Raw genomic sequence first — 27,443 nt, 5'->3', positions numbered from 1 at the left:
TGCATCATGAATATAAAATCGCTTTCCTTTTTTAACCACAAATGCATGATTTACCTTGTCTGGAAACTTCAAATGTCTCTTTTACGAAACTTGTATATTTATTCATACATTTCGTTGTTTTCCAGATCATAAATGCGAAAAAGTTGTGTAGAAAGAGTGAGTTTGTGTCTGTAGTTTTCTCTCATCGCTCCTGTGCCTGTGTGTTTCCTCAGGAAGATCTGTGTGCACTGTAAGTGTGTGCGTGAGGAGCATGTGGTGCGCTCGGTGCCCGGCCAGCTGGAGAGAATGATGATGAAGCTGGTGTCCGACTTCCAGAGGCACTCCATATCAGACGACGACTCGGGCTGCGCCTCTGAAGAGTACGCCTGGGTGCCGCCCGGGATCAAGCCTGAGCAGGTGACCAACAACAGTCTGTAGATACGCTGACATATAATGATATAAGTTATATATCATATATATATATATATATATATATATATATATATATATTTCCCCAATTTCTGCTGATAATCCAAAACACACCAACAAGTCCACTTCTGAACGGCTGAAGAAACACAAAATTAAGAATTTGAAGTGGCCTAGCCAAAGTCCTGACCTGAATGGAATTAAGATCCTGTGACTGAAATACAACAATTCTGCGAAGATGAGTGGGCCAAAGTTCCATCACAGCCCTGTAACAGACTTATTGCAAGTTGTTAAAACCACTTGATTGCAGTTTTTGCTGCTACATGTGGCCCTAACAGTTATAGGGCTCTATTTTGACGGTCCAAACGCAGGGCGCAAACGCTTTTAGGGCGTTTTTTCTCATTTAAGGAACGGGAAAACCTGCTTTTCGCCAAGGTGCATGGTCTAAAAGGGTTGAGTTTATTCTCTTAATGAGTTATTGGTGTGTTTTGAGAATAAACCAATCAGAGTCTCATCTCCCATTCCCTTTAAGAGCCAGTTGCGTCGCGCCAAGGGCGCATTCGCTGTTTACAGGACGCAAAGTAAGTCTAAGTGGAAAAAATGAGCATTTCACTAGCAAACAGTTCACAATTGACAGTTTTTTAACACAAAACTGTTAAACAGAGCATCTACTGCGTGAGAATAAGAGAAAATGGATCACTTTCGCTCTTGGATAGGGAAACCTTTACGCACAGACATCAATTAGTCTATAAATAAATACTTTTGTTTGTTAAGCGCAAATATTCGTTTCAAAACTATTTCTAAATTCAGTTCTAATTTCCAGCAAACGAATAAATGAATAATAATAGCAAAATGTGCTCTAAAACCTGAGTTATATCCTAAAACACATGCTGTGCCCCATATAGTCTAAAACCTGACAGGTGGGCAAATCTAAGCTTGTTTTTAATAAAACAAATATAAATATGGATATAATAAATAATACTGCTAATAATAATAACATTATACAAAAGCAAATTGTTATGAATGAACTGAAAAAGCCTCCCGAGATGAAGAAGACATAAAAGCAGTGATTTTTCATATTTATGTAGGCTAGAAAATAATATGTTTTGTAATATTTTAATCCTTTATATTTATATCCTATATCTATTCTTATTATATCCTATATATATCCTTAATATTTTCATTTTTTCATATGTAAAGATATTTACCTATTGCTCTCTTGTGTGTATTAAGCAGTGTGTAAGCGGTGCAACTCTGCGCTGGAGTTAAGACCGGGTTTGTTTTGGTCTAATGAAAAATCTATTATAGTTTCTCAAAATAGCAACGCGCCAGCGGTCCACCTCAGAACGCCTTGCTTTTTAGACCAGAACGCCTATGGGCGCACAAATGAGCGCTAATGCATTTGCTATTTAAACAGCCTAGTGCAACGCCTCAAAACGACTCTTGCACCAAGCTGAAACTACCAAAAGACTATTGTGCTGCGCCTTGCGCCACACTTTCCCCCGGTGTATGATAGGGCCCATAATGTTTAGGGGGTAAACTCTTTTTTACAAAGGGCTATGAGTGTTGGATTTTAATAATGAAAACCTTTATTTCAAATCAGGATGATGTGTTTATCTTGTGTTACTCTCTGCGCTCTTGTATGTCCAGGTTTATCAGTACTACAGCTGTATTCCTGAGGACAAGGTTCCCTACGTCAACAGTCCAGGAGAGCGATATCGTATCAAGCAGCTTTTGCACCAGCTGCCGGCCCATGACAGTGAGGTGAAACCCCTTACGTCCTTACACTCATGCTCTTCATGAGAACTACAAACTCAAAGACATCTTCATTGAGAATTAGATAAAAGCATGAACCCTACAAACATCATGTTCTTTTTAAGAAACAATGCACAGCATATTTTTAGTGTAGTTATTATCTGCTTTATTTCTTAGCGGATTACAGATTTAGCTCATTTTTAAACATAATAGTTTTAATAACTCATTTATAATAACAGGTTTCTTTTAACTTTGCTATGATGACAGTAAATAATATTTGACTAGATATTTTTTCAGGACACTTCTATACAGCTTAAAGTGACATTTAAAGGCTTAACTAGGTTAATTAGGCAAGTTAGGGTAAGTAGGCAAGTCATTGTATAACAATAGTTTGTTCTGTTGACAATCGAAAACAAATGGTTATCATAAAAATAATAATTATTATAATAACCTTGTTTTGCTAAAATGTTAATAAAAAATTTAAAACTGCTTTTATTCTAGCTAAAATTAAACAAATAAGACTTTCTCCAGAAGAAAAAATATTATCAGACACACTGTGAAAATTTCCTTGCTCTGTTAAACACTTTATAGTTATTTATTTTTATCTACTTATTTAGCTTGCCAATAATTTGGCAAGTGTGTATATTAATAAAATATTTTACAGTTAATATTAACAGTTCTTACTTTATTTGCCTTTATATTTACACTTTAATTATACAAAAAATGTACAATGTGCCAGAGATGGTTGAAAGGCCATTTTTCATCTACAGTCCCTGGACTGATGTTAGAACAGTCACCCTAAAAACAACATGATTAATCAATACTTAATATACAAACATCAAAATACATATAAACTTACAACATTCCTATAAATTAACAATGCATTAAAAAGTACACTATACCTAAGACTAACACATCTACATCCACATCCTACATTTTTATTGTCTTATTTAGCTAAAATAATGCTCAAAATTAAAAAATAAAATCTAAATAAAAAATTTAATCTTCATTTTTTTTTCTACTAAGTAAATTCTCTTAAAAGAGCCTTAATAGACAATTTTGATTTGTTCAATAAATATGTTTAATTGAATTTAAATCAGTCATTCATTTTCTTTTCAGTTTAATCCCTTTATTAATTTGGGGTCGCCACAGTGGAATGAACCGCCAACTTATCCAGCATATGTTTTACGCAGCGGATGTCCTTCCAGCTGCAACTCAACACTGGGAAACACCCATACACCCTTGCATTCACACACATACACTACGGCCAATTTAGCTTATTTTATTAACCTGTAGCACATGTCTTTGGACTGTAGGGGAAACCGAAGGAAACCCACACCAACACAGGGAGAACATGCGAACTCCACAAAAAAATGCCAACTGACCCAACCAGGACTCAAACCAGCAACCTTCTTGCTGGCGACAGTGCTACCCATCGTGCTGCCTAATTTAATTTAATCTGTTTATCTAGCTTTCAGCAAGTTTTGCCTTCTATATTTGATCACAACATACAGCGGGGAAAATAAGTATTGAACCATTTTTCAGGTGCCTTGAAAGCTTTTACCAAATGTTGGTAACAACCAAAGAAATTAAAATATGCAAAGAAAACAATCTAATCTTATAAATCAAGTTGTGTGTATTAAAATGAATGACGCAGGTAAAAAATATTGAACAAATGAAGAAAGGAAGGTGTAGAAAGGCAGTGAAAGCCCAGACAGCAGCTGAATTCTCTCAGTAGTTCTTTAGCAACCCTCTGCATTAATATCAGCTGCTTGAGAAGTTCAGGACTTTTTCCTTGTGTCATTCCATTGTTTTTGTTTTTATTTTATTTTTTAATGTATGTCTTGTTTGGGTTTTTACCAAAATCTGGTTCAATTCCTTGTCAACAACTCTTTAGAAATTTTATTCCCAGGATAAAAACATGACGTGAAATTTCCCTGCTGTATCAGTGAGCTTAAAAAACAATGTCATGTTTGCATTGATCCTAACAGCTTTTGTAAATGTGTTTCCAAAGCCTCAGTACTGCAACTCTCTGGATGAAGAAGAGAAGAAAGAGCTGCGGTTGTTCAGCCAGCAGAGGAAGAGGGAGAATCTGGGCCGCGGCATCGTCCGGCTCTTCCCGGTCACTATGACTGGAGCAATCTGTCAACAGGTGAGGAACAGAGACACGAGAATACCAGACTGTCCTCAAATCAGTCCAAACAGCTGCTTTTCAACTGACTGCATGCTTAACCAGGAAATCACAGTATACTGAGCTCAATAGCACACTTGACTCATTAGTAGGGCCAGACAGAATCTGCTGACATTTTTTGCTATTTCTGCACAGAATTTTGTTTAAAATCTGCGGATTTATCCGGAATGATTTTAAGAGTATCATAACTAAAACCTTAATATATAAAATAAAAAATAATACCTTTTTGACTTTTATTTAATGTTTACAATGCAAATCCAATTAGATCCACTTATTTGGTAAACAAAGCCAGTCTCTCAAATAACAAATCTACTGAAAGGCAGAAAATATAACTTTACAAACTATATTGTGCATAAATCATATAAATATTATCAAATTAGTCTAATAATTAGTGTAAAAAATTAAACATTTTACAAAGGCCTCTCTGAAAAAAAAAAAGATTTTAGATATTTTCTAAAAACAATAAACACCGGAGGAGGTTTAAAATATTATTTAAAAAGTATTTGGATACGATGATATTAATCAAACCGTGTAAACAGGGCATTTTTGGGGTGAGTGAAAGCAGAATCTAGCCTACCTTTTTTTCTGTCACTCAGTCATGCTCAGCGCCGCTTTAAACGCATTGGGGAAAAGTCTGAACACAAAATGTGTCCTATATCCTTAAACAAGTGTTTATATTTTTTATATGACGTGGTAAAATTGATAAATGAAACGTTAAATGTAGAGCTTTATTAGTGAATAGCTGCTGAGCGCAACAAATATTGCTATATTTTATTAGGCTACTTGCTTCTTATGTTCTGAAACACTTAAAGTCTATCAAAACAAGGATGTTATGAAATACATTTTATACCGAGTTATTAACGAAGAATATCTGTGGTGTTATATTATGTATGGGTGCGCTCGCTGCGCTGGGTCCCTCCGTTAGTGGCGAGAGCACTCGATGCCAACAGTCGGTAGGTGAGTAACCGTATATAATGAATGGAAACACACAGGCCCATGCGTATAGACATATAATGTAATGCTGTACAGCACAGGTGTCAAACTCAGTTCCAAAAGGGCCGCAGCACTGCACAGTTTAGTTCCAACCCTAATTAAACACACCTGATTAAACTAATTGAGTCCTTCAGGCTTGTTTGAAACCTACAGGTGAGTGTGTTGGAGCAGGGTTGGAACAAACTGTGCAGGGCTTCGGCCCTCCAGGAATTGAGTTTGACACCCCTGCTGTACAGTAACGTGTCATTTGTTTGTTTCGGTTGTCTTTATTTTAATGGTTTTGTGATGGTGTGCTTTAACTGCCTGATTCCCGCTGAGGTGGGCGGGTTGTGTGACGTTTGATTCGGGGAATGTTCTGGGGGCGGGGTTTGTGTGATGCGCTGCGAGCTACTAGCCTGACAGTGGAAACGCGACATGATTTCGGCCTCACTGCTCAACCTCCCGGGCGATTGGCCCAGCCCGATAAAAGCCCAGGCTCGTACTGGTCCGATAGTGGAAATGCGGCTAATGACAAAGTCTAACGGGACCTCTGATTCTGGAATATATTTTATCTCAATACTGGGAAACACCCATATAATCTTACATTCACAAACATTCACTTCAACCAATTTTACTGTAGTCGATTCACCTATTCACCTTATTCTCCGCCGACGAGCGGGCGCAGCCATTTGAATCTTTTTGGCTCGAGACTTCCGGTTTGATTCACTTCCATTCATTTTTAAAAATTGCTCGTTACGCTGCTCGATGTTGCAAACTGATATTTCCTTATTATATTATTCTACTTGGTCTGTATAGTCATGCAAACATTTGTTTGTAGAGCAAGTAGTTTGACCGTTTTCTGCCGTTTATTATTCCTAGTCATTTCTCCCATAGCCGACTGAATCGGACGTTCTAAAACAATCGCAAAAACAGGCGCAACTTCCACATATAGAATTCAGAATTCATTCTGTGTGATATTAAAAAAAGTCTTAAATATAACTCTCAGAAACCTGCAGATATCCTGATGCACTTATCACAGTATACTCGGCTCAATAGCAAGTATGGAGTGTTCGGAAAACTACTTGAGCTGAAGAGGCACTCGTCTGGCTTCAGGAAGCTCAATTCAAACTCCAGATATCATATGTACTAGATAAAAGCGCATACTTTCCATAAACCGCTGCCATATTTCAACACCCATAATGCACTGCAGCTGATGAGTGGCTGCCAGCAGGGTGTGACTGGCGGTTTGTGTCTCGTCGAGTTGATTTATGTGAATGCTTAAACATACAGAGACGTAGCAAAGTTAGAACGCAGTCTTTTTCATATTTCTACATGCCATGTTTCTCATTTGGACTTCATTATAGCTGTTTATGATGAAGGTGTGGCTCTGCTGGAGAACAAGATGTTAAGATGTTAACTAAAGGGTGGTAGACGTGTGGTGAAGAAGATTTATCTCTTCACTTGTGGTAAAATCACTGCAAACCCTACATCTTAGAAATCATACACTGTGAAAAATGCAGGGTGTTCCACACAATTCCGTCATGTTGTCCCAAAACAAATGAATCAATTAAATTGATAAGTTAATGTCATCGTTTTTACAAATTTAATTGGATTTATCATAAAACATTTAGGTTGTCCCAAAAACTCATGAATTGTTGTTTTTTCAACTCATTTTAAATACGTTGTTTGAACAGGCAGCAAAAGGCGTTTTTAACGTACAATTTTTTTCTATTTTTATTTATTTATTTTATTTATTTATGTATGTAATTATATAATTATTTTAATCAACTTATATTGAAATTATCAACTTTTTTTTTTTTTTGAGCAATGTGTTTATTCTTTTTGATTATGCAAGACAGGTAACAGAAAAACACAAAGACATTTCGTTGTAATTATTTCCCAGCCCATCAAAAGAACGTCACTCTTTTCTCCCCTAAATAAATACACAGAATTCTCTTACAAGAGACAATTTAAATGCAAAACAAATATTGCTAGGCACCCAAAAACCAAGTATACATAACTGAACTTTACACATAAAAGTTACATTATCCAACAAAACAAAACGAAACACACACAAAAAAATAAAAAAATATAGATAAAAACGCTATACTTGGTTACACCTCTTGTAATAAACTACGAATATTATTGTTGTTAATGTAGTAATTAAATGGCTTCCATATTTCTTTATACTCATCCATTTTGTTTTTGAAATTGTCAACTTACTGAAGTAATTATTCTTCTTATTATTATTTTATTCAACTATTTTTATTGTTAAACAGCCAAATACAAAGAACGCACTTCACACTACACATACATGATAGATGTTACATATTCAGCCACCTGTCACACCAAGAAAATTCTATTATTATTATTATTATTATTATTATTATTAGTTGCTCGCTTCCAAAATAAGTTCATATTTACTAAATATATTTGTGCGTATTTTTGTGTTTAAATATATGCATGACTATATTATATATGACTATATATCTTTACACAGTTGAAGTCAGAATTATTAGCCCCCTGAATTATTTGCCCACTTTTTTTCCCCCAATTTCTGTATAACGGAGAGTGGATTTCTCCAACACAGTTCTAAGCACAATAGTTTTAATTACTCATTTCTAATAACTGATTTATTTTATCTTTGCCATGATGACAGTAAATAACATTTGACTAGATATTTTTCTAGACGAGAAGAGCATGCAAACTCCACACAGAAATAGCTTGAACCTGCGACCTTCTTGCTGTGAGGCGATTGTGCTACTCGCTGCGTCTTTCTGCTGCAGTTTCCCCCACAGTCCAAAGACATGCTCTATAGGTGAATTGAATAAACTAAATTGGCATTAGTGTATGAGTATGTGTGTGGGTGTTTCCCAGTACTGGGTTGTGGCTAGAAGAACATACGATGTGTAGAACGTGTGCTGGAATAGTTGGCGGTTTATTCCACTATGAAATAAAGGGTATTACAGTAGAACATAAAACAAATACAGTAGAGACTGAGCCAAAGGCAAACGAATGAATGAAAATTCTATAATTATTTTTTGAAATGGTTAAAATGGATCATAAATGATAGAATATGTGCTGGGAAAAGGTTTATTATGGTTAATTGCATCCAAAAAAGGGGGTTGCAATGACTAAAAACGTGTCTTCTAGGGGAATTTTAGAAAATTCATTATTGATCAAGTTGTGATCTAATGACTTTTTATCATGTTGTTGTGTTTGTATGTTGTTTTGTGCAATGCTTGATTATTAACAAACAGTTCTGACTGTAATTTATATATTGAATATAATATGTCTGCTGGAGAACAAGATGTTACTATATGTGCATAGACACCTGGTGAAGATTTGACGTTTCACTATCGAATACTTAGTACGTGGCGCCATGAATATAGTCAATGCTGTTCATAAGATAATAAGCATACGACGTCACAGTACTCATCCAGGATTCGCTCAGGGCTTTCATTAAAGGGAACACCCCCCACTTTCGGTTCAGGTCTACCTCAGAATATTTTTAATAGATGCATCATAAGGGGCGTGGAGCTCCGCGAGCAACGGGCAGGAGTGGGCGTGGCCAGCAGCAGGGGAGAAGGAGGGGACCGAACTGTTGTCAGTTAGCTCACAAAATGAGACCCAAACCATGAGGAGACCCCAGATTTTATAGTTTACAAAGTTTACATGCAAATAAACAAACAGTAATTTTATGTCTTGCTACATTTGTTATTTGTTATTTCATATACAGATAACCACAATTTATATCATTATAAAGATAAGCATGTTCATATAAACACTATAAATGAGGACTTTTCCCTCAATCCCCGGGTCTGAATGCAGACTCAGTGCAGCAGGTCTCTTGCCCTGTCTATTTTAACAATTAGCCCTGCTGGTAATCTAGAGAATTTAGACAAACACAGCAGCACGGCGATGTGTCTAAATGTGAACAAACTCCTGATAAAAGACAACGTCCACCATTCTCCAATTCTCGTACTGCTCTCCCGACAAAAATGCTTGCTGCACAGAAACCGCTTTGCTGACCCTGATAGGTTCACAGGGAAAAACAAGCAACAAACCCCGTAGATCATAAAAACAAACACATACGAGCCTTCATGAACAGCTAAATACTGTGTGCCGTGGGTTCGTGAACGCGGTCTCTCCCATCAACGTAGGATCTCACAGCTTGGCACTGGCAGGTCTGTCTTGCCTTCGGAAAGCATGTGCAGTCATGAATAATTAAGAAGCCGGGTCTTCTCATAGGATAAGAAAACTTTGCTATGAATAATAATGAGAAATCGACGTGTCATCTTTGCACTTGCAGTTTTGCGCTATGACGACGATTTGGATCCCACCCCAAAAATAATTTTAAACCCGGAAGCTGAAATTAGCTGACAAAATCTCAAAATTATGCAGTTTTTCCCACGATTAAAGCTAACAGATGCTAACATTGTCTTAACTGATGCTCAATACACACAAATCTCTTAAAATCTCAACAACAAAAAAATACTCGACGGTTTCGTGAACCTTTAAAGAGATAGTTTACCCAAAAATGAAAATGCACTTACTATTTACTCTCCCTCAAGAGTTTCTTTATTCTGTTGAACACAAATGAAGATATTTTGAAGAAAGCTGAAAACCTGTAATCGTTGACTTCCATAGTAGAGGAAACATACTGTTGAAGAAGTCGATAGTTGCAGGTTTTCAACATTTTTCAAAACGTCTTCTTTTCTCTCATAAAGATTTGAAAGACGTAAAGAGTGAGTAAAGGATGACAGAATGTTCATCTTTGGGTGAACTTTCCCTGTAAATATCGATTTTTCCAGCTTGTAATCATGAGTAATCGTTTCCCTCACATTTTGTTCCCCCTTTTGCTTTCAGTGTGGCAGGCAGATCTGTGGCGGAGACATCGCCGTGTTTGCGTCACGAGCGGGTCACGGCTCTTGCTGGCATCCGCAGTGTTTCCAGTGCGCCTCCTGTAATGAGCTGCTGGTCGACCTCATTTATTTCTACCAGGACGGACACATCTACTGCGGACGGCACCACGCAGAGCACATCAAACCCCGCTGCCAGGCCTGCGACGAGGTAAACGCTTCACTGCAGCTCATTAATTTCCCCCAGTTTAATGTTTGGTGTCACATGCACCACTGGTCTGATGTTAGAATTCATTAAAGTGACATGAACTCAACACAGGCTCATTGGAAAAGAGTGCTTCAGCCTATATTTTTTAAACCCGCAAAAAAGTACCAAAACATACATTCGACTGTGGTTTCTATGTAAAGTGAACACTAGGGGGCAGCAGCTTTTGCTTCCTTTTCACACTAATGATATTTACAGGGACATAATATTGACGAATAAAGGATTATTCTCATGCAGTTCTTTGCACAACACCAAATAGATACCATAAAATAAAAGAGTCTAGGATTTGTAATGGGATACATTTGCCTTTTATTATATCTCAGTTTACTCGGTAGTTTACTTTGTACTGTGTTGTACCTGTGAGTGCTAAGGTTCGAGTCTACTGAAGCATTGTTCAACAAAAGAGAAAAAAAGCTATATAAAATCTATACAAAACTATATCACAGGGTGCTTTTCTCTATGTAAACACTATTGGTTGGGTTTAAGGAATGGTTTAAGTCAGTGGTTCCCAGGGTGATCTGTACAACAGGCCGGAACTGGAAGCTTCAACAAAATATACACTAAGGCCCAATCCCAATTCTACCCCTTAGCCCTTCCCCTTAGCCCTACCCCTCGTTTTGCGAGTTCACGTCAATGGGTAGGGGTGTACCCTCTTTAGCTTGACTGTTTGAAATGCCTATTTTTTTATTATGTTTTACTCTTCACCATTTATATTTTCACGAAGATTGCCACATTAAAAAAACATTGTCATTTAGAACCATAGGGCTATTTTCTGTTCTGTTTCATCCCTTTGCATCTGAACATACTGTTTAAATAGGTGTGGATTATAGACGCAGAAGTAAATGCCCACTGGTCTGTTTGGCTAAACGTTGGAATAATTAAAATGTTCAAAACTTGTTAGGAAGAGCTGTGCATATATTGCCACTTTATTAGGTACACCTGTCCAACTACACGTTAATGCAAATTTCTAATCAGCCAATTACATGCCTGCAACTCTACGCATTTAGGCTTGTAGACATGGTCAAGATGATCTATTTCAGTTCAAACCGAGCATCAGAATGGGGAAGAAAGGTGGTTTAAGTGACTTTGGTTGTTGTTTGGTTGACATGGTTGTTGGTTCCAGACAAGCTGGTCTGAGTATTTCAGAAACTGCTGATCTACTGGGATTTTCACGCACAGCCATCTCTAGGGTTTACAGAGAATGGTCCGAAAAAGAGAAAATATCCAGTGAGCGGCAGTTCTGTGGGCGCAAATGCCTTGTTGATGGTCAGAGGAGAATGGCCAGACTGGTTCCAGCTGATAGAAAAGCAGCAGTAACTCAAATAACCACTCGTTACAACCGAGGTCTGCAGAAGAGCAACTCTGAACACACAACACATCCAATCTCGAGGCAGATGGACTACAGAAGCAGACCACACCGGCTTCCACTTCATCTTCTGATGGCGACTTCCAGCAGGATAACACTCCATGTCATAAAGCGTGAATCATCTCAGACTGGTTTTTTGAACATGACAATGAGTTCACCGTACTCAAATGGCCTCCACAGTCACCAGATCTCAATCCAATAGAGCACCTTTGGGATGTGGTGGGATGGGAGCTTCGCATCATGGTTGTGCAGCCGACAAATCTGCAGCAACTGTGTGATGCTATCATGTCAATATGGAGCAAAATCTCTGAGGAATATTTCCAGTACCTTGTTGAATCTATGCCATGAAGGATTAGGGCAGTTCTGAAGGCAAATGGGAGTCCAGCCCAGTACTTGTAGGATGTACCTAATAAAGTGGCTTTTTTGTTTGATCATTTGTTTACTTTTTTCCAACAACAAAAAATTTGACCAGAAGTGTAAACACTGTAAAAAATGTTAGGTTTCATACAATTTTCTTTATGTTGTCCCAATACAAATCGATTAAGTTAACTTATTCGTTTTTACAAATTCAAGTGGATTCAACATAAAAACAATTAAAATTAGAATTGTGTTGTGTCAGCTCATTTTAAATAAGTAGTTTGAACAAGCAGCAAAAGTCATTTTTGGGTGAATTGCTGTAGCAGTGAAATTCTGATCAAATCACTGCCAAAAATTCCACACCATCCTATTTACTTGACTAAAAATGACTGCCTATTTTTTAAATATGTTCAAACAGCAAACAGTAGAAGGCTACATAATTTAACGTGTGATGTTGTTGATCAGATCATCTTTGCGGACGAGTGTACGGAGGCGGAGGGCAGGCACTGGCACATGAAGCATTTCTGCTGTTTCGAGTGTGAGGCAGCTCTGGGTGGCCAGCGCTACATCATGAGAGAGAGTCGACCGTACTGCTGCCGCTGCTACGAGTCTCTGTACGCCGAATACTGCGACACCTGCGGAGAGCACATCGGTGAGTGCACGAACACATGGAGATTTCCATTTCACTACGACAAGAGAACTAAAAATACACTGCCTGGACTAAAACGATTTTTGTGGTAGACTATTATGGCGTGTGTCCACCGAAGCATTTTTGCACTGCAGAAATGCTAGTGCTGTTTTAAAATTGCTAAGCTGCGAGTGTTATTTGCAGTGCAGTTGCTATGATACGGATACAGTGATTAACATATAGGAGTTCACCCCTTACAATTCATTCATTCATTTTCTTGTCGGCTTAGTCCCTTTATTAATCTGGGGTCGCCACAGCGGAATGAACCGCCAACTTATCCAGCAAGTTTTTACACAGCGGATGCCCTTCCAGCTGCAACCCATCTCTGGGAAACATCCACACACACATTCACACACACACACTCATACACTACGGACAATTTAGCCTACCCAATTTACCTGTACCGCATGTCTTTGGACGGTGGGGGAAACCGGAGCACCCGGAGGAAACCCACGCGAAGGCAGGGAGAACATGCAAACTCCACACAGAAACGCCAGCTGAGCCAAGGTTCGAACCAGCGACCTTCTTGCTGTGAGGCGACAGCACTACCTACTGCACAACTGCCTCGCGCCCTTACAATTCTCTCATTTAAATTCATTTCCGGCTTAGTCGCTTTATTAATCTGGGGTGGCCACAGCGGAATGAACCGCCTACTTATCCAGCATATGTTTTACGCAGCAGATGTTCTTCCAGCTACAACCCATCTCTGGGAAACACCCATACACTCTCATTTACATTAATAGACTACGGACAATTTAGCTTACCCAGTTTGCATGTTCTCCCCGTGTTGGTGTGGGTTTCCTCCGTGTGCTCCGGTTTCCCCCCACAGTCCAAACACATGCGCTTTTGGGGAATTGAATAAACTAAATTGGCTGTAGTGTATGAGTGTGTGTGAATGTGAGTGTGTATGGGTGTTTCCCAGTGCTGGGTTGTGGCTGGAAGTGCATTCGCTGCATAAAACATGCCAGAATAGTTGGCGGTTCATTCCGCCGTGGTGACCCCAGATTAATAAGGGACTAAGCTGAAGAAAAATGAACGAATGTATGAAATAACACAGAAAAACAACAACCTTAATATAAAAGCTGCTACATTTTTATCCGCTGGAACATTTGCGATTATATAATATGCCACGCCAGGCAGCATGTGATGAAGTAATGACATAAAGTACAGTTCAGAAGTTTGGGATCAGCGAGGAAGATTAAATAGAAAGTGACAGGAAAGACTCTTACATTGTTACATAAAATTCTGTTGCAAGTTAATGCTGCTCTTTCCAATGTTATATTACTCTAATCCTGAAAATGCTTTGTAATATCCACAAAAAGGCAATGCCGTGGCGCAGTAGGTAGTGCTATCGCCTCACAGCAAGAAAGTCGCTGGTTCGAGCTTCGGCTGGGTCAGTTGGCGTTTCAGTGTGGAGTTTGCATGTTCTCCCTGCGTTTGCGTGGGTTTCCTCCAGGTGCTCCGGCTTCCCCCACCGTCCAAAGATAAGCAGTACAGGTGAATTGGGTAGGCTAAATTGTCTGTAATTGTATGAGTGTGTGTGAATGAGTGTGTGTGGATGTTTCCCAGAGATGGTTTACGGCTGGAAGGGCATCCCTTACGTAAAAACGTGCTGGATAAGTTGGCGGTTCATTCCGCTGTGGCGACCCCGGATTAATAAAGGGACTAAGCCGAAAAGAAAATGAATGAATAAATATCCACCAAAAAAAAAAACTGAGCACCTGGAGGAATCCCACACTAAGACGGTGTGAACATGCAAACTCTACACAAAAATGCCTCCTGGCCCAGCCGGGACTCGAACCAGCGACCATCTTGCTGTGAGGCGACAGTGCTAACCACTGAGCCACCGTGCCGCCCTTCAAACTACATAAATATGACTTTTTTATATTTATACCTGATGATCTACCCATATAGACTGTATGTGTTGTGTTTGCTGGGCTTCACCATCAACCCATTTCCCTGTGTTTGTATTTCTGGACTGGAGCTCTGGTGGAAGTGATTTTGTGTGAGAGTTGCAGCTTTGCTCCAGATGTGCTGCTCTGAGCTCAACTCACATTCCTGTCGATGATGGCAGCGAAAAGCCCAGTAATTACTGAGAAATGCTGCACTTCCTGATGGAGATGTTCCATGATTGAAGGGCTTGTCCTGTGCTTTATCTAACGCTGTGTGTGTGTGTGTATGTGTGTGTGCTTCATCTTACTCTTTCTCTCTCTGTGTGTGTGTGCAGGTATAGACCAGGGTCAGATGACGTATGAGGGCCAGCACTGGCATGCGTCTGAGCAGTGTTTCTGCTGCGCCTGCTGTCGGCTCCCTCTGCTGGGTCGTCCGTTCCTGCCGCGGGGAGGACTCATCTTCTGCTCCCGCTCCTGCTCGCTCGGTGAAGACCCGGAAAACTCTGACTCCTGCGATTCAGCCCTGCAGAGCAAATCAGCAACACACAAACCGCTTCAGAGTCAGCAGCGCAGCTCCACACCACGGCCACAGGGGGGCAGCAGCGACATCAGCATACAGAGGACACCAGCAGCTAATGGAGGACAGATTACACTCCAGACCAAGGGTACACTGCTATTATGACTCTTTTTTTACCTTCATTATTTATGGTGCTTGCTTCACACAAATGCATTAGTACCTAATTTATTCAAAATGTAGAATATGTAAACTAGAAAGCATGGTTATAAAATGTACAATAATAAGCAATAAATAAGTATAAGTGTATATGATTATATGTTAAATAAGTATAAGTATAATGTAAATATTTGCTGTATTTACTTTTATGTTGACTTTGATTTAAAGAAAAGTGCTTTTCTGTTTCTCAGGGGTTATTTAAATACAATTAAGCATGTTTTCGCCATGAATTTTTGTTATTGTATTTTTAAATATTAGAATATAATTGCAACTATTAATACTTATTGATAAGGTTCTAATTTCCTCTGGAAAATATCTTATTTCTTTTACTTCCTTAAATATATATATATATATATATATATATATATATATATATATATATATATATATATATATATATATATATATATATATAAGGGATGTAACGGTATCAGAATTTCACGGTACGGTAATACCTCGGTATGAATGTCACGGTACGGTATTTATTGAATCATTTACAGGAAAAAACAAAACTTTTGAAAATACTCCAAAAAAGTGCCAAAAGTGTCAATGACATACAAATTAGTCATCTATCTGTAAGCTTTGAAACAGGAACTTCAATTTTAATAACAAAAAATTATTAAACCATGTAAAAAAATTAAGTTTCAATTTAGTATTGTTGAAAACTCATCACATTCAACATTTAATCACTCACTCACTTAGATAGAGATGGGTTTAAAGGAAAATTATCATATAAATATAATCTGGTAAAAGCTGGTATCTCTGGGTATTTACAATGTCCCCTGCAACAGAATAAAACCCTCTCATTTGGGACTGAGGTTTCTGGGACAAGAGAGATATGACTTGGCCCAGGTTGACAGCAGTGGGTAACGTTGTGCATTGTCTTTCCACCACTTGATAGGACAAACCATGAGTGAGATAGAGGTCTCATGTCTGCATCAATCTGAACAGTGTGCTGTGTTTCTGCAGTCCCCATGACTGTTATTAGTCCTATTCCCCAACTTGCAGGCACGTGCACACACAGTGCTCAACCTGTGCAGTGCACATGCCCTTTTTAGTCTTGGATAAAAAGTTCCCTTCCAAAATGATCAAAAGTGCCCCCGCGACGCGACATACCCTCCGTCCCCGCTTTACAGTACGCGTGCGACAACACAGCTGATAAGAACTCGCGCGACAACACCGCTATTCAGTACGCGCGCGGCGACAACACCCGCTTTAGGGTTTTCCAGCTCTTTTTGATCCCCGCTTCTAGCAGCACACTCCATTTCCGCATTACTGGATCTGTAGCGACAACAGACCGCAAGGGATTATGGCCAAGCCTGGGCTGATGGGAATTGTAGTTTCCGGTACCTCCTGTTCGCTTCATTCGCCTTAGCAAATTTTCTCAGAAGACCTATAGTTTTACCGAGTCATGCGACTACGGTAATATCGAAAAAAAAATAATATTGCGGTATGACGGTATTTACAATACCGTTACATCCCTAATATATATATATATATATATATATATATATATATGAGCAATATCACACGAGTAGCAGTGCGATATGGCTGTATAACTGCAAACTGTGTCAGCAAACTGTGGTAAGTGTACCACTAGTGGTACGCAGACTTCCTTCTAATGGTACACGGAGGAATGAAATATGTCATGTACATGCTATATATATTTAAAAATGGATTAAAAATTGTGTATATAATACGCCATATAGGATATATAGCCTAAATTTCTGAGGTAATCTGCCAGTTTTTTTAACTGTGCAGAGTTGTAGCTGCTTTACTGGGCCTTCTATGCTACTGTATTTCAATACTGCTCATTTTGGTGGTACTTGGAGAGACAATTTTTTTTAAGGTGGTACTTGATGAAAAACGTTTGAGAACCACTGATCTACAGAGTTTTCCCAGTATTTCTCTGTTGCAGTCAGGAGATCAGCATAAGTAACCTCAAAAAAGCCAAAGCAAACACTGGCAGATTACAATGGTATAAATACAGCACTATAACATACAAATGAGAGAGATCGACTTAGAATGTCACGCAACTGTTCTGTAATGATTTCTTCAGCTGTAGTTTGAAACATACACTGAGAAAAGGCTGTTTTTCTCCTCCGAGGACGTATTATGTGGTCTCTGTCACCATCTTGTGGCGGAACGTCAACCATTTTTGCTCTGCTCAATATGGCAGGCTGACTGCCAGCGCACTGAATTTATGAATATTTTAAATAGGCACTATCCATATAAACACACTGCGTAGTTGCAATCTAAACAACTTTGTAGGCGTAGTAATACAGAAGGGTGAAGAGTTCTGATATTGCAGAATATTGCACTGCTGTCAGCCAATCAGATTCGAGAACCAGACAGAACTGTAAGCCAGGACTGCACTGGATTGACAGAACAGTTGCAAAAGTCAACATTATTAACCCCTTTAGAATGGTGTTTTTTTTTTTTTCGATCTGCTACTGAAAACAAACCACTGTTGTCCAATAACTGGCTTAATCATCCTAACTAATCAAAAATCCCCGTCAACATATTAAGATTTATTTATATATACATAGAAATATACAGTAAGTATACAGTAAAATATTACTATTTCAAATAAATTATGTTCTTTTGAAGTGCATTTTCACTAAAATGTCATAAAGAAATATTGCCCAAAAATGTTAACAAGCATGACTGTTTCAGACATAAGGAGAAATGCTTCTTGAGCATAGAGTCAAAAAAATTACCTTTTTATTAAAAATTTCTGAATAAAAGCATTGTGAGTTTAAGACTCTCAAAAATTTTTGCAAACTCATATAATTTTAACTCTATGATTTTATGTGTATTATATATTATTACATTATTTCATGTCTTACTTTGTCTATGAATTTTGTTGTTAAATATGTACTCACCGGCCACTTTATTAGGCACATTTAGTACCAGGTTGGCCCCCTTTTGCCTTCAGAACTGCCTAAATCAGTCATGGCATAGATTCAACAAGGTACTGGAAATTTTCCTTAGAGATTTTGGTCCTTATTGACATGATGGCATTATGCAGTTGCTGCAGATTTGTCGGCTGCACATCCATGATGCAAATATCCCGTTCCACAAAAGGTGCTCTATTGGATTAAGATCTGGTGACTGTGGAGGCCATTTGAGTACAGTGAACTCATTGTCATGTTCAAAAAACCAGTCTGAGATTATTTGCACTTTATGACATGACGTGTTATCCTGCTGGAAGTAGCCATCAGAAGATGGGTACACTGTGGTCTTAAAGGGATGGATATGGTCAGCAAAAATTCTCAGGTAGGCTGTGGGGTTGACACAATGCTCAATTGGTACTAATGGGCCCGAAGTGTGCTAAGAAAATATCCCCCTCACCATTACACCACCACCACCAGCAGCCTGAACCGTTAATACAAGGCAGGATGGATCCGTGTTTTCATGTTGTTGATGCCAATTCTGCCCCTACCATCTGAATGTCGCAGCAGAAATCGAGACTCATCAGAGCAGGCAACGTTTTTCCAATCTTCTATTGTCACTTAAATCACTTTCTTCCCCATTGCTCAGTTTAAACTGCAGCAGATCGTCTTGACCATGTCTACATGCCTAAAAACATTGAGTTGCTGCAATATGATTGGCTGATTAGAAAGTTGTGGCTGGTGTGTGTGTGTGTGTGTGTGTGTGTGTGTGTGTGTGTGTGTGTGTGTGTATATATATATATATATATATATATATATATATATATATATATATATATATATATATATTAGCGCTGTCAAAATTAGTGCGTTAACGCATGTGATTAATTTTAAATAATTAACGCAGTTGCAATTGCCGGATACTCCTAGTCTTAGCAACTGGATGAATGTAAAGGAGGGTTAAGCAAAATTGTTTCTACTCTATAATTAATGTTCTCAACTCACAGCAATAAAACTTTACAATGAGTGCAACAGTTTGTATTCTATACTTTATTATTATAATTTTAAATTTTCCATATCTGCATTTCCTGTATTTTGGCATTTTTTTGCAGTCCACTTAGAATCCAACATGGAAATCAATGTTTTCTTTATTTAAATGTCATTAACTTGCCTGTGTTTTAATTTCTGTAATAAATATGGCTGTCAAGCCAGGATTTTGATGGTTTATTGTGGGTATGTTGTTTACATGAAGAAATCTGTGTTACAAGTTAAATAAAAATTCTATTAAAAAATTATATTTAGAATTTTAATTCTGATAAACAATTATATTTTGAATTTAAATAGTTTTTGTCTTGCGTTTATAATAATTTAACATTTGAAAAGCCAAAATGACAAGTTTCAGTATTTTAAATGCGATTAATCGCGATTATTTTTTTTAAAAAGGTGCGATTAATTAGTTAATTTTTTTTAATCGATTGACAACACTAATATATATATATATATATATATATATATATATATATATATATATATATATATATATATATATATGAATTTCTTTGTGTAATTCACCTATATGGTCTAGAACTGCTAAAAATAGAGTTGATATTATACTAATAATTAATCTTTAATTTCTAATTGAATTGCTTGTTTCACAGGCGTTCACACATCATTCCCTCCTCTAGTGAATGGAGACCCTCCCCCATACGGACGAACAAGCACACCACACCCTCTTCCTTCTGCTCAGCTCTGTCCTGTAGCCAATGACAGAGCAGGGTCACTCAGCAAGGACCAATCAGAGACTCCCAGTGCAGACGGTCCTTACAGCGCTCTGGAGTTTACAGTGGAGCTCAATGGATACGCTGAATTCGGCCCTTTCCCTCCAAGCTGCACGTCTAGAGGCACGTCAACTGTAAAGGACTGTGGGAACATCATCGAGAGCAGCTGTTCAGGTGTGCTTAAGATTAATCAACAAGGACGTTTCAAGGAATATAGTATCAAAGCTCATCCCAGAAAACATGCAACATTGGTTATTTCATATAGTTTCTTCTGGTAAACACAAAAGAAGATCTAATGCAGAAGACAGGCAGACAAAGCCATTTTTATAGTTTCTTTGATTCATAAAAGTGTTCTTGGAGCTTCATATGAATACTTTGAGCATTTAAATCATAGTAAACATCTGGACAATGTTTGAATGTGTCAAAGAGAGCTCTCGGATTTCATGTAAAATATTTGTGTTTCAAAGATGAACGAAAGTCTCATAGGGTTGATACAACATGAGGCTGAGTAATTAATAATAGAATTGTCAATTTGAGTGAACCAACCCTTTAAAGGGCCATGAAACCCCCTCGTTTCAGCAGGGTGTTTTCACACCTCTACTTTGGAAAAAGTCAGAAAAGTGGGCGTGTCCAGCTCTGTTTAGGGGGAGTGTCGGAGGAAGAAAAGAGGCATGGTGTGGGAGTGTCTATTTGGGCGCCCTGACTTTCAGAGTCAAAACACACACACAGGGGACAAAGTGACTGTTTACTTGGACATCTGTAGTCGAATTATTTGCCAAATTATTAAATGGTGGACTTTAACTGCAGTTTGGCTCTTTCATTCAGGGAATTCATTCATGTCCCTCGCGACAAACGAGATATTTGATTCGAGGAACTGATCTAAGCGTGTATTTTTCATGCAATGTTTGATACCGCACGGCGAATGAGAGAAAAAAACCCTCCGCATTTCCCGGAAACTTAGATGCACACGGCAGGTAGCGTCAGAAAGCCGCGAGTGTTATTCCGGTCACAAAATGCGGTGAAAATCCTACACGAGGTTAAAGTTTGGTTGTAGTGCTAACATGTTTACACTCTGTGCAATAGTTAACTTAGTTCGATACGAACAAACTGAATAAACAAAGAGCACTGCTCGCTCACTTACCAAATCTGTAGAGACAGGACAATCACCAGCAACTAGAGCCGCGTCTTTATGAAGAGAACACTACAAGCGAATCCGGATTTCAGCGTTTGCAGATGAGAACAGCTCTCAGGTAAACAATGTTCCTCCTTAGACACGTAAGTTATTGTTGTCGAGCGTCGCGTACACTGTTAATCCACACGTGACTCCAGCTGAGCTCTCACAGAGAAAAAATGAAAACAAAACTTAACGGCAGCAAACTGTAAAAGCAACACTTCACGCTTGTTTTGCCAACACAACGTGGCATCTCTGTCGTCTAAACACTATTACAGTAATGAATATTAATGAAGTTGCACAATAGAGTGCGCTGATTGGTTTGAACCAAGCCTTACTCGTGCATTAATGCATCACACTGTAAGACGTAATAAGACACACTCTGGCACAGACGTCCAGTCTGCACGCTGGAATACACGCTATTATCTCATGGCCGTGACGCAGCTTCAAAAATTAGTTTCAAACCGGAAGTACGAATTTGCTTGAAATAACGCAAAAACAAGCAATTTCCACTTTTTAGTGAAATATAGGTGTCCTAATAGTGTTTTTAGCAGTGTGGGACACATATACGACTGTCAACAGCTCAAAAAATGTGTTTTGGTGTTTCGTGACCCTTTAAATTATGACCTTTGATTGATCTGAAGCTGTATTTCTTACTTTGCGCTCTCTGTTATAGGCATTTCCTCTCAGCTTGCGTCATTGGACGATCTGAATGACTCGGACTCTTTCCCGCCTCCTCCGCCACCTGTGTTTTTCGACCCTTCTGATTCTCCGGACCCTCTGGCCTCGGTCACTGAAGCTGAAGATCTGCCAGCAGCACCGGTACGCAGCAGCACAGCCAGAGTCAGCTTCAGAGAGCCCATCAGCTGCAGCTACTCAGTGGAGGAGAACGAGTGGGAGGACGAGGACCAGCCGGAGATGCAGAGACGAGACAGAGATGAGGACGAGCAGGAGGAAGATGGAGAGGAAGCGGAGGGGAGTCTGGGACACAGGCTGCGCATTTGCAGTCAAGTACCGTCTCGAATGGACCTGCTGGGTAAGATCATAATGCACTTTTAAACTGTTTGCTGCTGTTAAAGGAACACTACACTTTTATTGGAAATAGGCTCATCTTACTAGTTAAACAGTTTTAACATTTTTTTTTTTTGTATATTCAACTGATCTCAGGTCTGAGCAATTTTAGCTTAGCTTAGCATAGATCATTGAATCAAATTAGACCATTAGCATCTCCAAAAAGTCAAAGCTTGACTTTTCTGTAGTTGCATCATGTAGTAAGACAGATGTTAATGTAAACTGTGTAAATATAACTATTTGTTCTGTTAACTAGAAATAATAAAACTGAAAGTAAATATATTAGGCTAAGTAGAGACGTGTTTACACAAAAAGCTAAACTAAAACTAGCATTATCATTAATGATAAGCTAAAATGAAATGAACAGCAAGTTTTAATGTGAAGGAAAACTCCACTTTTAATCCATTTAATTCAGTTTTTAATCCATTCAACTGATCTCTTGGTCTGACAGGGGAGCACTTTTAGCTTAGCTTAGCATAGATCATTGAATCTGATTAGACCATTAGCAACTCCAAAACAGAGGTTTGATAATGTTCCTATTTAAAACTTGACTTTTCTGTAGTTGCATTGTGTAGTAAGACAGAGGTTAATGTAAACTGTGTTAATATTACTATTTGTTCTGTAAACTAGAATTAATAAAACTGAAAGTAGATATATTAAACTAAATAGTAACTAAATATAATAACTAAAACTAACAAATCCATTAATGATACAATCTAAAACTACAATGAAATGAACAGCAAATATTAATATGAAGTTAATATGCAACTGAAGTTAATATTCAACTGATCTCTAGGTCTGACAGGGGAGCACTTTTAGCCTAGCTTAGCATAGATAATTTAATCGGATTAGACCATTAGCAACTGCAAAAAATTTTTAATTTTCCTATTTAAAGCTTGATTCTTCTGTAGTTACATCATGTACTAAGACAGAGATTAATGAAACTAGTAGTGTAAATATTACAATTAGATCCGGTCGGCACTGCACAAAAAAGCTGAACTAAAGCTAACAAAACCATTAATGATACAATCTAAAACTAAAAGAAATGAACAGCAAACTTTTATATGAAGGAACACTTTTATTGGAAATAGGCTCATTTTACAAGTTGCCTGAAGTTAAACAGTTGAGATTTAACTTTTTTTTTTTAACCATTAATCTGATTTCTGGGTCTGACGGGAGCACATTTAGCTTAGCTTAGCATAGATAATTGAATCGGATTAGACCATTAACATCTCCAAAAAAGAGTTTTGACCGTTTTCCTATCTAAAGCTTGACTCTTCTGTAGTTACATCGTGTACTAAGACAGAGATTAACGTAAACTGTGTAAATCAGGGGTGCTCAACCCTGTTCCTGGAGATCTACCTTCCTGCAGATTTCAGTTGCTAGCCATTTCAAACACACCTGCCTGTAATTATCAAGTGCTGTTCTGGTCCTAATTAATTGGTTCAGGTGTGTTTGATCAGGGTGAGAGCTCTGTTTTGCAGGAAGGTAGATCTCCAGGAACAGGATTGAACAGCCCTAGTGTAAATGCTACTATTTGTTCTGTTAACTACAAATAATAAAACTGAAAGTAATTATATAAAAGCTAAATAGACACGTGTTCTGAACTAAAACTAACTAAACCAATAATGGTACAATCTAAAACTAAAATGAAATGAACAGCAAATATTAATATGAAGGAACACTCCACTTTTAATCCATTTAATCCAGTTTTTAATCTATTCAATTGATCTCTGAGACTGACGGGGGCTCGTTTAGCTTAGCTTAGCATATATCATTGAATCGGATTAGACCATTAGCATCTACGAATAAGGAGTTTTTTTTTTTTTTTCCTATTTAAAGCTTTTCTTCTGTAGTTGCATCATGTAACTCTCAGGTGAAATGAAAATTTTCAGTTTTCTAGGGCAATAGGAACTATATCTGGCATAAAAATCATGGGACTGCTACCGTACCATGTCTGCAGAAGAGCCAATGAAATTACACAGCGCTAATACTATCAGTCATAGTAAAAGAATTGTCACAACCAGGGTTATTTTAGAAAACTAAGACTAAGGGCTCTATTTTGATGGTCCATGCGCAGAGCGCAAAACGCAGGGCGCAAATGCTTTCAGGGCGTGTCAGAACGCATTTTTGCTAATTTAAGGATGGGAAAATCCGCTTTGCGCCGTAGCGCATGGTCTAAAAGGGTTGAGTTTATTTTCTTAATGAGTTATTGGTGTGTTTTGAGAATAAACCAATCAGAGTCTTATCTCTCATTCCCTTTAAGAGTCAGCTGCGTCGTGCCAAGAGCGCATTCGCTATTTACAGGACGCAAAGTAAGTCTAAGTGGAAAAACTGAGCATTTCACAAGCAAACAGTTAAGAATTGACAGTTTTTTTAACAGAAAACTGTTGAACAGAGCATCTACTGCGTGAGAATGAGAGATAATGGATCACTTTCACTTTCGCTCTTGGATAGGGAAACCTTTACGCACAGACATCAATTAGTCTATAATTAATTAATTTCGCTTGTTAAGCGCAAATATTCATTCCAAAACTATTTCTAAATTCAGTTCTAATTTCCAGCAAACGAAAAAATGAACAGTAATAACAAAGTGTGCTCAAAAACCTGAGTTATATCCAAATACACCTGCCATGCCCCATATGGTCTAAAACCTGACAGGTGGGCAAATCTAAGCTTGTTTTTAATAAAACAAATATAAATATGGATATAATAAATAATACTGCTAATAATAATAACATTATACAAAAGCAAATTGTTATGAATGAACTGAAAAAGCCTCCCGACATGAAGAAGGCATAAAAGCAGTGATTTTTCATATTTATGTAGGCTAGAAAATAATATGTTTTGTAATATTTTAATCCTTTATATTTATATCCTATATCTATTCTTATTATATCCTATATATATCCTTAATATTTACATTTGTTCATATGTAAAGATATTTCTCTATTGCTCTCTTGTGCGTATTAAGCAGTGTGTAAGCGAGGCGCAACTCTGCGCTGGAGTTTAGACCGGGTTAGTTTTGGTCTAATGAAAAATCTATTGTAGTTTCTCAAAATAGCGACGCACCAGCGGTCCGCCTCAGAACGCCTTGCTTTTTAGACCAGAACTCCTATGGGCGCACAAATGAGCGCTAAAGCATTTGCTATTTAAACAACCTAGTGCAACGCCTCAAAACGACTCTTGCGCCAAGCTGAAACTACCAAAACACTATTGCGCTGCGTCTTGCGCCACATTGCGCCGGGTGTATGATAGGGCCCAAAACCTTTTTGTCAAAAAACATTTTTGTTAACTAAAATAAAATTTAAAAAAAATACAATAAATGTTAAATAAAACTGATCAAAACCAAACGTGTTCGGTTAACTCACAAACTAGAATTACTAAAACGAAATCTAACATAAAAACCTATACAGAAAGGTGTTCACAAAATAAAAGCTAAACTTTAACAAACAAAACCACTATGGAAATAAGAGTAAGCTGAAATATACGGCAAATTTTAAAATAGTCAAAATAAAAATGCCAAACTATAATAACCTTGGTCACAAAACGCTTATGTTTCCTCCAGATGGGTCGTACCACTGCAATTTTCGGCGGGGGAGCGGAGGACACCATTCCTCAGAGAAGCGCTACAGACGATCGCGGGGTTCACGGAGCGACAGGCCTCGTCTGGAGACTCTGGATGTGGAACGACGGCGGTCCAGTAACAACGCGGATGGAAGCAGAAACACCAGCCTGACCCTGTACTCCAGCCGCTCCAGACACGAGGACTCCTGCTCCACCTGCTCCTCTTCCTCAGACTCAGAGGAGGAAGGCTTCTTTCTGGGCCAGCGCATTCCTCTGCCGCCCCAACTGACGGGACAGAGAGCAGATGAAGGACAGACTGAGGATGAGGAGAAGAGCCGGAGAGGAAGCTTCAGAAGGAGGAGGAGGACGCAGAGTCTCGGCCAAAAAGACAAGGACAAGAACTGCATACTGTCCTGAGAGTGGGACGTACAGTCAAACCAAAATTCATAATATCTAGTGTCTGATTAATTTTTGGTTTGGCTGTATGTGTGTGGGAATGACTGTTAAAACCTGGAGATCAACAACTCTCTGGATTAACCAGCTGCTCTATCAAGAATAAAGTTTGAGTTATATTTTCATGATAAACACAGACCCTATCTTACCGTCTGTGCATCTGTCTACCAGTATTTTAATAGAGGTGATGAAATATAATCTAATATCACATTCAGGATCAGGGTGCTGGCCTTATTATTACTAATGATTGAGCCCAGGAACATTTCTAATGCAAAAAAGTTGAACTTTTGTTTCTAAAAGTACTCGAGAGACAGATTTAACTGTCAAAAATTTCATTTTACATATTACATTTAACAAATATCCTGCATGAAAAATGATTTGACCAATGCATTAAAACATGTGTTTTTGTTTGGACTGTTCCAGTTAACTTACATTTATTTTATTTTATTATTATTTTCATTTGCTTACAAATAACGTAATAGGGTATATGCTAAAGCATGCTAATAGGACCTTCAATTTGCCAGTAACCTTGTTTAAGCGCTTCGGTGACCTGTATGCCACTGCAAAGATCGACGCGTTTAAGGTCTGTTTTCTTTAAAAATGAGCGATCTCCACTGGCTGAGTGATATCTGATATAAAGTGGGTCTCAGATTGTACAAGAAGCACTGCATTAAATTACATTATTCCCCGGCAAGTCTTATATGAGCATTTATTTTACCCCTGTATATTCAATGGAGCTTCTGCGCTAGCCTGCCGATTCTAACGGGCGAGTACGAGTAAACGGCTTTTTGTCTCGTTTTACGCTTGATTAACTAAATGAATGCCAAAGTTTATTTAACTGATTGTATTTTAAAGACATTACAACATCGATGCTGTATAAGAAACTGTATAAAATGGAAAAAAAATCACAATAACGGGTCACCGGAAATTTATTAGTATGGGAACAACACTAGCTCAGCATATACCCTATTAATAACCTTACAAAAGTATATGGGAAATTTTTTTTGTTTTAAAATCAATCCA

The 27,443-nt window shown here is 38.2% G+C and overlaps 1 protein-coding gene across 7 annotated transcripts in view; it reads left to right on the top strand.

Moving 5' to 3' along the window:
* prickle3 (prickle homolog 3) overlaps window positions 1-27,066 on the top strand; it is a 79,537-nt gene extending 52,471 nt beyond the window's left edge. For 3 of the 7 annotated variants that reach the window (XM_087265423.1, XM_087265424.1, XM_087265425.1), the window contains 9 exons: window positions 213-396; window positions 2,056-2,164; window positions 4,175-4,312; window positions 10,193-10,396; window positions 12,639-12,825; window positions 15,089-15,418; window positions 20,039-20,332; window positions 22,006-22,365; window positions 25,969-27,066. In XM_087265423.1, coding sequence (XP_087121549.1) covers window positions 2,159-2,164; window positions 4,175-4,312; window positions 10,193-10,396; window positions 12,639-12,825; window positions 15,089-15,418; window positions 20,039-20,332; window positions 22,006-22,365; window positions 25,969-26,384 — 1,935 coding nt within the window. In that variant the 5' untranslated portion in view covers window positions 213-396; window positions 2,056-2,158 and the 3' untranslated portion in view covers window positions 26,385-27,066. Of the gene's footprint in view, window positions 1-212; window positions 397-2,055; window positions 2,170-3,279; window positions 3,622-4,151; window positions 4,313-10,192; window positions 10,397-12,638; window positions 12,826-15,088; window positions 15,419-20,038; window positions 20,333-22,005; window positions 22,366-25,968 lie in introns of those variants that run through there. The other 4 variants (XM_087265420.1, XM_087265421.1, XM_087265422.1 and 1 more) reach the window with 2 other exon arrangements.
* The last annotated feature ends 377 nt before the right edge of the window (window positions 27,067-27,443 follow it).

Source organism: Danio rerio, chromosome 8 (assembly GCF_052040795.2).
Source record: "Danio rerio strain M-AB ecotype USA chromosome 8, GRCz13ab, whole genome shotgun sequence".
In the NCBI taxonomy this organism is placed as follows: domain Eukaryota; kingdom Metazoa; phylum Chordata; class Actinopteri; order Cypriniformes; family Danionidae; genus Danio; species Danio rerio.
Note: the sequence above shows the minus strand (reverse complement) of the source record. Positions and strands in the feature narration are given on the sequence as shown.